We start from the raw sequence: 11,654 nt of genomic DNA, 5'->3' as shown, positions 1-11,654 counted from the left end.
TTCAAGATCTGTGTTGTGTGTTCATGGTACCCACCCGTGGGACTGCAATCAAATGCTTAACATACACACCGTACTCCTTCAGCACTTTCTAGAAGAGTTAAGGTTCTTGTCACCCACCCTGGGGACAGGCAGCTTCTCATACTGTTTTACTTTCAATCTGATGATGCCTTAAACTTGTAAATCTGTTGCAGACCCACTTTCTCATTCAGATGGAGGTGGAAGGATTACTGCGGAGCACAGAAGCCTCTTCTCATGGTTCTCATGCATTCAGAGTGGAGAAAAGGCTGCGTATTTTTTTTGTTTAAGTGTTTGTAGGTGCCATCATAGAGTCTGAGTCCATTCACATCAGTACCAGGATTCAGGAGACCTGGTAATTCAGTTTAGTAATTTGCTGGTGCTTCCCAAGTGTCCAGAGCAAAATAAAAATAAATTTTAAAAAATCAAAACCAAGCACACACACAAAAATCGAGTTCAGGTTTGTATTTCAGACTGTCCTTGCTCTTCTTTGTGCTCCGCCAAACTGGGTGTTTGTTAGGGTAGCAGATTAGCAAATGGAAGCAAGTCTAGGCCCCTGATCCATCACTGTCATACCTGCCTTTTATTCCAGGTCAAAATTTATTTCATTAATTACTTCTGCCACTGTGTAAGTGTTCCCTGGTTTTCACTCATGCTCTCCTGACTTAGTCTTATTTCAGCCCTACTGGATCTTGTATTTTGACTGCAAAAAATGGACAGGTATCTGGAGTCCTGCAGCTGTACTTTGCTTTTCTCCAGAGTGACTATTTTTTGGTAGATTTTTACACAAGGAGATTGAATAATTTATTTAGTCACAGGAAGGTGTAGCCCTACCCAGGTCTGCCCAGTGTCTCAGAGACCCAGTTTGTCTGGTTAAGCAGAATAAGTTTATTGAAAATGTGTCTCTCATTTTTTCACCTGCATGGTGGAAAAACAGTGTTCTCCAGCACCACCATTGCACGTCTTTATCCCCTTGTGTACCCTTTGGCTTTCAATCCGTAGGTCTGTGTAGACTTTTCTGTCAAGCCTTTCCCTTGGAGCTGTCAAAGCGTGGAAGACTCCATGACTCCTTTCTCATTTCCACTTTCCAGGACAGGTTTGTTGTGAAAATCAACGAAGATTTTGTAGATGAAAACACCAGCAAGACTTCCTACAAATGGAGCTGTGAGTGGGACCCACCACCAGTGATGTCCAGCCCTAAAATGAAACATGGGAGAGGCAGCTGGTGAGGCAGATGAACCACTGCCCTGGTGGTACACGGTGAGTCTGCAGGAGTGATCTGTGTGAGCAGAGGTGTCTAATTCCGCTTCAAATACTGGGTTTAGGCAAATTCTCTACCCACCAGCATAACTGCAGGAGGGAGGGTCACTTTCCCCACCACCCTGGGAAGTGGCTCAGCACTGCCTGCTGGTTTCATGTTCTACAGGAACTGTGTGATCCTGATGAGCATGAGTGTCAGATACACACACACACACACACACAACCCACCCTCTCTTCCCTCCCCACTTGATCTGCACCTCCTTGATCAAGCCCTCAAAGGTATTTTCTGGAAATCTAATTAAAATGGGCAGCTGGGACAGGAGGCTCTGCTAATGCGCTCACCATAGAATCATAGAATCATTTCAGTTGGAAGTGACCCTCAGGATCATCAAGTCCGACCATAACCTGACTCTGACACTAAACCATGTCCCTAAGAACCTCATCTAAATGCCTTTTGAACATGTCCAGGGATGGTGACTCCACAATGTCCCTGGGCAGCCTGTTCCAATGCCTGACAACCCTTTCCATAGAGAATTTTTTCTGATGGGAAAACCTGTAGTAGGGGCCATCTTACCAGATGGGGAGGGTAGGGTTTCACCTCCAGTTTCAAACATCTAAATTTAGGAGAGCTATTCAGCAATCCAGCTGTAAGTACCTGCTTTCAGCTGAGCTGAATCGCTCTGTGGTCATCTCAATAACTTCCAGCTAACAGGCAGCCAATTTGGTGGCCAAATTGAGGTATCACAATGTCAAGACCAAATCCCATGCTGGAGAATTAGTGCACCGCAAGTTATGTGTACACAATGCATGGGGTTCTTCCACGCACAATCCTTGCTCTCTGAAAATGGAGAATGCACTCTGCGACAATAGCATCGCTAGGTGCAATGGAAAAGGCTTCATGACCATGGTATCCTGGGTTTATCACCTCTCCTTGTGAGCAGGGAAGTGTAAAACCAAAACAGCTCACTCACGTGAAGACTTCAATTCCCCAGCCAGCAATTGCTGTGAAGATCCTGGGGGGTAGATCCCGGGTGGGGTTTATGGCGTAGCCAGTGTTCAGCCCCATCCCCAAGCCGATGCCCATGACCAGGAGACCCGTGAGCAAGGCCTGTGTGCCTTTCAAGGCTTCGTTGTTCTTCTCATCGTGGATGACCAGAATGCCCAGGAGCAGCATCGCTGTCGCCACAAACTGCGGGAGCGGGAAAGGGAGAACAAGTTAGGAGGCTGAAAGGTCCCACTCGGCAAAGAGGAAAGACACTTCCCAGAATGGGAAAGCAGGTGGGAATCATAGTTTGATCAAGTCAGGGAGGACCCTAATGTTATTCCCTCCTCACAGGTGGACTGAAGAAAAGTCTTAACTCATTTCCCAGCATAAATGTCTCCACCTCATCACCAAAAATGCTCTGGGACTGATGTGAACTTCTCAGCACTGTCATCTCCCTGAACTTTCAAGATGGGGACATGGGTTATTTTAAGTACATTTTGTCTAACAGAGGCATAGCTGTAACAAACTGCTAAGGAGACAAATCTGAGCCTCTCTAGAAGGAGTGATGTCTTATACAGCCCTTTGTTGCATAAGCCCTTTCAGGACTCAAAGCAGATATCAGATGCTCATCTGGGAAGCTGAATCTCCAGTCTGTGACAGTAAGTAGCCGACATTTGTAGATCAGCAGTGCCCAAGACATCAGGAACAATGGTTTGAACAGAAGTGATGACTGCTGTCTCTTTCTGCTTCAGAAAATGCAGCTGGAGAGCCTTGACCTGCTTGCAGAGATGGCAGCAAAAGCAGAAACTCTGCAGCTCTTGGCAATGTGCTGTAATTGTCTTTTGCTTTCTTATGCAGCAAGGTCATGCTCCACAGGAGGCCAAGTCATCAGGTCCCCATCTGTACGCTCTCCAGCTCTCACCAGCCTCCTCATCATGCCCATGCAAGAGTTTTGTCAGGTCAGAAACAAAAGCATGGGCTTCCTCTTATTAGAACTGACAGTGAACCCTCCTTCTCCTGTGTCCCAGTGCTCCGCATCCCCTGAGGCATCCCCTTCCTATTTGTGGGCATCTGGACGTTTGTTATATTCTGAGAATCAACAGCGTTCAGTCTAAACTGAATTGTTCAAACCCCAGAGGTTCAATCCACACAGGCTGCGTTCACGTGAAGGTACTTGCAGGCACTCTGTGCCAGTGAGGAGCAGCCAGCAGAGCTGCCTGGGAGTGTGGAGTGGGGGTAGGATCCAAAAAGAGCAGCTCAGAGAAGTGTCCAGAACCTAGAGGAGATGGTTCATTGCATAGCTCAGCTTCTCACTGCCTGCTGCGTGAGCTGTGTGCAAGGGAAGGTACCTGGAGGGCACTTGGACTGAGCTATGGAGGAGCCTGCAGGCGTTACCCTTTGGGCTTGCTCAGGCAGGTGCCTTGGATCCTACCTCTCAGGCACCTGCCTGAGCAGTGGGCTCCTTGGAGGAGAGGTTGTGATTCTGTCTGCATATGTAGTGCTGAGTGCCCTGCAGCAGACCAGCACTAGCACCTGCTACCACCCACCTTCTCCACAGATATCCCCACTGACCTCTGAGAAGAAGCCCCCAAGCACAGACATATAGGGAGCAGGGTAAGTGGAGAAGATTGATGCTGTGGCATTTGGTCCTGTCACTGTAAAGTTCCCGTTGGTATAGTCATACAGAGCATCTAGGAGAAATGGGAATTACAGAATCACAGAATCATTTTCGTTGGGAAAATAACTTTAAGATTATTGAGTCTAATCATTAACCCAACACTGCCAAGTCCACCTCTCAACCATGTCACTAAGCACCACATCTACATGTCTTTTAAACATCTCCAGGGATGATGACTCCACTACTTCCCTGGGCAGTCTGTTCCAATGCCAGGCAACCCTTTCTGGGAAGAAGTTTTTCCTAATATCCAATCTACACCTCCCCTGGCACAATTTGAGGCCATTTCCTTTTGTTCTATCACTTGTTACTTGAGAAAAGAGACCAACCCCCTCCATGCTATAACCTCCTTTCAGGCAGTTGCAGACAGTGATAAGGTCTGTCCTCAGCCTCCTTTTCTCCAGGATGAACAGCCCCCATTCCCTGAGTCACTCTTCATCAGACTTGTGCTCCAGATCCCTCACCAGCTTCATTGCCCTTAGCACAGAGTTCATCCCACATGGCCTCTACACAAGTCTGCCCATTGCAGCCAGCATGGACACCAAGGGGAAAAGAAGCAATGGGAGATATGATGGAGGTGACACAGCCCTCACAGGGCATGATCTCACCGATACCTGTTACCTGCAGATTGTGGTCTGCAGTTGCTTCTTGGTGCCTACCAGCCCCCTGTCCATGCTGGATGCACTGTGTGCACTGGAGGCCTCGTCCCTCTGCCTTTCAGGGGCTGAGACATGATGGAGCCAACAGGTGGTGGGTCCTCTGATCACAAGTCGAAACCACAGATGAAAAAATAACTGCTGTCCTGCTTTCCACAGACCAGCAGAGTCCTCCAGAGCTCCAGCTGTACCTAATACATGGTAGTCCATCTTACTCAAGCCCTTGCAGACCCTGGAAACAAAACGCTGAAAAATGCAGCTACTGGCTTGGAGTTGAGGACAGGTTGTGGCAGCGGGAATGGCCTGAGCAAAGCAGGTGTGTTCTCCAGGAACTGCACCTCCTTCCCACAGATGCCTGGGCCCTGCTCTGGCCTTGGGCTATGAAGGCCTGTCCCACAAACCAGGAGCTCACCCTCCTCACCCAGACATCATGCTGGATACTGTGAAAGGAAACATTTTTGCAGTACTGTAAGTTAAGACTGAAATGGTGCCCACAGCAATGCCCGTGATAAAGACACAACCATACCGTAGTACATGGCAAAGACCGTGGCTGATGCCACAAAGGAGCCCAGGAACTGGCCAATCACATAAGCTGGCAACTTTCTCCAGGGCAGGTTTCCTAAAATGCAGTATGTGAGGGTGATGGCAGCATTCAGATGAGCTCCTGCAAAATCACAGCAAAACGACGTGGACTCAGTCCTGATCCAGCTGTTTTGAAGCATGCCCCACACCTCCCAGTGACCAGCCAGACCTTGCTCCAGAACATCAAGACTCTCCCAGGTCAGGGTCTCCTTCCTGCACAGACTCAAAGCTGACCCCTTCTTCCTGTGGCCAGAGAGCTCCTGGCTTTAGTCCTTGAAAAATTACACAACCTCTGCTTTAGTCTCTGTGGACCACAGGCTGCCTCCAGAGAGTGGGTCATCTCACCTGAGATACCTCTCTTGGCACAGCAGGAGTTTCAGCTTCTCTCTACTCAGCTTACAGGGAGCTCAGAACTTGTACTCATCACCCACCTTTCATATGGGTACAGGCAGATGAGGCAAATCTTATCCCAAACAATCTCAAGGCCTTCTGAAAACTTATGGTAGACAAGGTGGGGCTGACCCTGGCACAGCTGAGTGCCCCAGCTCATGGGAGCTGTAGGCCCTTACTGCATCTGCTAGGGAGATGCTGTGGAAACAAACTGCAAAGTCAACCACTAATGCCCCGTATCTTCATGTCTGCAAAGCAAATCCTACACAGGGCTGTCAGCAGGGACTCAGATCACCCCTTTGATATCGTGGCGCTGACAAGGGGTTACTGGGATGGTCGATCTGTCCCAGACCATGGTTGCTCCCACTAGTGTGGAACAGACAGCCCTTCCCTTGTAGAGTTTGTAATCTTGGACCGCGTTTCCTTACATCTTTTAGTATGTGCCTTTCATAGAGTGGAAGACCAGTTTTCCGTGTTTTGAGGGGACGCTTTCTGTGGAGGAGGTTGGTGCTTTTGGAGAAGAAAGACTAATTGGATCCAGGTTTGGTGCCCTCATTGGAAACGACGTTTGTTCTCCAAGCCTTGTCTCCCCACAAATTCAAGGGAAATGTTTGCTTTTTCCTACCCAGTAGGTGTAAACTTGGGGAGTTAGTAAACGCTTCAGCCTTAGTGGACTTCTCCTACTCCATACTCAGGAAGGAGTAAGAGCCAGGCACACACCACCTCATCCAAGTACAGGACAGGGTGAACTGAAAGTGCCTGCTACAGTTCTACAACCACAACTGAAATGGAGGACGATGCTTTTTTCTTCAATCATTTGATCCTTTGCAGGCATGACCAGCCATTTCAGAGATCACAAGAAACATGTTGTGACACAAATTAGGCCAAATCAAAATGCCAAAAGGCCCTGAAGCTGGCTCCAGAGCCAGCCTGTGGCTGGCTGAGCCGAGACCCTTCCTCCCACCTCACAGCCCTCAGCAGATCAGCTTCATCTCAAATGTCAACTGGGACTGCAGGGATGTACTTTCCTCAGCCCACTTTCCCCTGGCTGTCTCTACCAGCTCCAAAAGGACAGGGAGACAAAGAGCAGACTGCTTGCATGGAAAATTTTTCCTTTCCAAGCCAGCCGTCGACATCTTCTTGCTCCAATAATTCAAGAGCAAGCACTTGCCTTAATTTTCTGCCCCCTAGAGCCCTTAATCTCCTCTCTTGGTGCAAATGAAGGCAGAAATTGCACAAGGCAAAGGTAATGCTCTGTCATGTGATACCACCCCATGGCCTTGAAACACCACCTCCTGAGTTCACACGGGGCACGTGCACGTGGGCGCGGATCATAAGGAGAAAATTTGCATATCATTCCTTGTTGCAACATCAGCTGTTAGCTCTCATTTATGATAAATTATTTACTTGCCTGTGGGTCATCTTGGCAGTGTGTTTTCAGAGCTGCTTGTCTTCTTGGGCCATGATGACATAAGCCAAATACCTAACGGGGACGCTGCTGAAACCTGGCTCCACAACAAGAGGGGATGGACGAACCTCCACTGCTCTCCCTGTCCTGCTTGCCCCTTTCCCCACTCAGAAAATGCTTTGGGGTCAGCATACTGAAGGTACACCATGCCTGTCTTGTCCCCTGCTTCTTTTGACTTTGCTGTGCCATCACAACTCCTTGGTTTGACTTCAGACCTGCAAACTTGGCTGTGATCAGTGGGACAAAAGGCTGAGCCCTGGTTACAGTCACCAAACCTGCTCTGCTCTTCTTGCATGAAGACCCGAGAACTGCCTTTTCTTCCAGTGGGGGCACTGCCGTTCCTTGCCATCCTATCACCCGCCCCTCCACCACCCACTCCTGCTGCTCCCAACACACGTGTCCTTTACATGACAGAGATGTCCTACGCTCGCGTGTCCTGCTCACCGGAGATTCCTCCAGACGCATGGATGCCCAGAGTAACACCGATGCCAAATCCCAAATTGATGCTCAGGTGCTCCCCATAGTTTCCTTTTCCTAATACCACTTGTGCCACAGTAGACAAGCCAAAGACCTAGTGCATGGAAAAACAAAGACAGAACGGGATGTTAAAAGTAGTGTTATTACTGTGATGGACGGAGCATCCTTGCCACTTTTTCTGCGATAATAATAAACTCCCAAAGACAGGAATACTCTAAGGTGCCCATGACCAGGAGATGAAGAAAGAATCACCCCCCCCGTAAAAACTGAAGCAGTACCGGGGTTATTCCTCCTCGGTGCCCATCACACCAAACCCGGCACTCTACTCATGGTTCAGTAAGAGGATACAAACCCCAGACACCCGCATCGAGGTCCCAGGCTCAATTGGGATCCCTCACACAGCCACAATAAGGGTGTCTGTGCCTGGAGCCAGGGACATGAGCCAGGGGAGCACCACCACAGACCCTCCGGAGATGGTGCCCAAGCTGGGTAGAAGGAGGATGGGCAAATTCTTGCCGTCTTTCCTTTCCTGGTGTGCAATTTATTGACTAAAAACGTAGTTTGGGCAGCACACAGCTATTTGGCAAACGGCACTCTAATTTTGGTAAATTATTTCAGTGAAAAACAAGGAGGGAAATTCTGGTTTGACTTTTCCTTTCAACACATATGCTTTCAGTTTGAAAACAGCCAAAGTGTCAATATTTTTTTAGTGACTAAAGGGAAACTGGGGGAAAAAAAAAAAAAAAAAAAAGATAAAAAGGAAAAGTAAATACTCTCCATCAGGAAAAGGCACATCCAAGAAATTGTTCTGGCCTGAGAGTAAATTTTATTTCACTCTTCTAATGTGGTCAGAGGGTGGAAAAATCAGTTCTTTGCACAGATTTACACTGAAATCTGGAGAAGGACAAAGCTTCTCTTCAGGTCTCTGCCTTGCAAACTGCTTAGGGCTTGGACTATGCTGATGTTTATCCAGGGTGACATGCCTCTCCAAGACAAAAAAGTCAGTATGTTCTCCAGCAACTAAGCAGGCTCTGGCCTGTCCTGTTTTGACTCAGATCTTTACTGGCTGCTCTGCCTGGATCCAACTTTTATCTCATGTCTGCTCTCCCTCTTCCCTTTCAGACATCATCAAAATCCCCTGTTCCCCCGAGACACTGTTCTTATCTCTCACATATACAAACCCCTCGCTGTGCTCTGCCCGGAGCTACAGCCTCCACAGTGTGGGACCTTCCCTCCATTTGCCACAGAAAAAGACCCAAAAACCAGTGTCTGAGATGTCCCCCAGCATCTGCAAAGCCCTTACACAACTCTGCCTGCTCATCTCTGAGCTTTTGCAAAGCCACATCCAGGAGAAACTAAACACATAAAGCACAGGTTTTGCAGAACAGCAGCAAGCACAGAGGGCTGCAGGTCAGGGGACATGGCTGATGAAGCTGAACAGCATTATCCTGAAAACAAAAAACACTAAACAGGCCGGAGTGACTATTTTTTAGCACAAATCCAAACCTCTGGTCTTTTGCTCTGTCCACAGAGCCCCAGAATAGTTGTGGTGTTTGTTGTTTGGTTTGGTTGGTTGTTTTTTGCCTACCTTCCTGCTCTTTTTGCTGTTTACTCCTGCTGCCTGGTTTCCTCCTTTATGAACATTCCTTGCCCACTAAAGCTAGAGGCCCTGGCTGAGTGCTACAATCCAGGTGTCCTGGAGATGCTTCCAGCACATTCTCAGTTGCACTGAGGGCCAGAGGGCTGCTGAAGAGCTGGATGCTACATTTGGATGCTGGATCCTGTTTGTAGCCAGCCCTTGCTGGTGGACCATGCCCAGTGTCCCTCCTCCTACTTGATTCCTTCATGGAGATCAATGAGGGAAGGGCCAACATGAGATGCAGACCCTGAAATCTGCCTTAGATTGTCAGAGTACAGAGAAAAGTCTCCTCCCCATGCATCTGTCTGCGTCCCACAGACAGCCCTGGCAGGACAACCCTGAACTTGTTCTTTATCATCTGGGAACCTCCACCACCAAAACGCAAAGGGGATGGAAAAGGAAAATGGTTTGCTCAGCTCCTGCTGAAGTCCCAGCTGTATGTACTCTGACTTCCAGTGAGACCAAAACTGTGTAGTATGAGTGAAATTCAAGGAGCTAGGTGTGCAACCAGGTGTGATAAAAAACAAGCATCCTTTACACATGCAGTTATTGCCCTTGTAAATAAGCATATTTTTCTGTACAGACAGCTGTGTCAAAAGGTCCCCATCCTTATGCAATCTTTCTCTTGTGCATATCTCTAAGTATGAGTTATTTGGATTACCCCCAGCCTTTCCGTGACAGCCTCTGTCTAGTCTCTCTCAGCCCAGAAGCACCTGCAAGCCAAGACCAGGTCTAGTAAGTTGGCACAGGCACTTGCTGGACCCTTTTGCTATTTTGATCCAACACATGAAGGCTCTGTCCCTGGTGGGCATCTGACCCCCACCAGGCACCAATTCTGACTGCAAAGTTTTCCTCACCCCCTCCCCAAACACTTCTGAAGCAGCCCCAGAGCTCAAAACCACCTCACTTTTTCTGCATTAAATGATCTGTTTATGCTCAGGCAAGAAGTGGGTTTCTGTTTGATTTTGATAAGCACTATTCATTTGCCAGCGTGAGAAAACCAAAAGTAAAATCTTGGCGTACTTTACAGTCGGTAATAACGTTTCCTAATGGTGGGTTGTGGCTCCGGAGAGTTTCACTGGCGACCATTACCCTGTCAACCCCAAGTGGAGGATGGATGAATGCTGTTCTCACTTGACAGAGACTGTCAGTGGTAGAGGAGTCAGGGTCTGCTCCCCAAACCTGTGTAGGACCCCAAACCACACCATCACCTCTGGCATGCTGGGGAGAAAAGCCTCAATTCACTGCACCGGATCTCTCAGGGGGTTGGCACAAGTGTTGTGTCGCCCCATCTGACCAGACACCGCTTTTTGGTTTCATTCCCAGACTCTTCTTCAACTTTCTCCTAGAAGAGAACTGAAGCAGCAGCTCATCCCCCAGCACCCCCCATCCCACCCTCCACATTACCTTTTTCTTCTGGAAGGGTTTTGACAGATGGTCTACCGGTGGGAAGCTGCCACCCCATCAGAGCAGAGGGGTGAGCAGTATCAACCAGCTCCTGAGCAACCCAAGGATGTGCTAAGAAACCACTGACCTTACGTGCTGCTGCTGCAAACACCCTCCCATTCGCCCTGCACACACACACACACACATCTGAGCCCATCTCCTCCTTACCATGAGGACGAACATCCCCAGTGCTTCTGCCAGCATCTCCCTGATGGTGACATTACGAATCGTGAGCGCCTTCTGAATCTTCTCCAGCATTGTGCTCTCTGGCTCCAGCTTGTAGCTCCAGGAGCTCCTGTTGTGACAGCACACTTTGTTGCGCTGAGCTAAGTTACCCTTTGAAACTTGGCACCCTCCCTTCACCCCCAGACACCTTCATTCATTTGGTTAACGATGAACAAACCAATAAAGTAGTAGCTAGCTTCAAAGCCTTCCCACACACATGCCATCCTTTCAAAACTATATAGTGAGGATACAACACGTCTGCTAGTGCAATGTGGCAAACTCTGTGCCTTCGCCCAGTAGCAGCCTTTCTCCAGGGCAGTGCAGCTGTACATAGTCTTGGTGTGCTCCTAAAGCCTCTGTCATTCAACATAACCTCTTAGACAGGCACTGAACAGGAATTTTGGCTGTGCTCTGCATTGTAACCCACTGGCTGGTGGTGTGGTGCCGTTGTATTTTTAACAGGTGGGATAAGGACCATTTCCCTGTGCTTTGCAGGACTGTTTGATGCCAAGTTTGAGTTGAGGATGCTCTGCCTGGAGCTGGTGTGCGCTGCTGTCCGCGGATGGGAAGTGCACAACACCTTGAGCATTGCTTCAGGTTGAATATTTGCTCCAGCCATGCCCAGAGCTCCATTACATGAGTGTAGAGCCCCCCCACCAGCCTCCCAGGCTGTCCTGTCCTGTGGGGCAATGAGAGACCACGCTTGGCAATAGTTCCCATTGACCTTCAATCTCATCTGGCTGCCAGAGCAGAGCCCTCACTGTCCTGATTCCTCCTTCCTCTGCTCGTTTTGGCTGAACATGAGCCAGCAGTGTGTCCAGGTGGCCAAAAAGGCC

At 48.8% G+C, this 11,654-nt stretch overlaps 1 protein-coding gene across 1 annotated transcript; it reads right to left on the bottom strand.

Moving 5' to 3' along the window:
* Positions 1–879: 879 nt before the first annotated feature.
* Positions 880–10,918, bottom strand: LOC136115232 (aquaporin-7-like). Its single transcript, XM_065861218.2, has 6 exons — positions 10,762–10,918; positions 7,476–7,602; positions 5,118–5,255; positions 3,833–3,951; positions 2,247–2,464; positions 880–1,212 (listed from the first exon to the last, which is right to left on the bottom strand). The coding sequence occupies exons 1-6, from the start codon at positions 10,849–10,851 to the stop codon at positions 1,059–1,061; spliced, it is 846 nt and encodes a 281-aa protein (XP_065717290.2). The 5' UTR covers positions 10,852–10,918; the 3' UTR covers positions 880–1,058.
* Positions 10,919–11,654: the final 736 nt, after the last annotated feature.

This window comes from Patagioenas fasciata, chromosome Z (genome assembly GCF_037038585.1).
Source record: "Patagioenas fasciata isolate bPatFas1 chromosome Z, bPatFas1.hap1, whole genome shotgun sequence".
Taxonomy (NCBI): domain Eukaryota; kingdom Metazoa; phylum Chordata; class Aves; order Columbiformes; family Columbidae; genus Patagioenas; species Patagioenas fasciata.
Note: the sequence above shows the minus strand (reverse complement) of the source record. Positions and strands in the feature narration are given on the sequence as shown.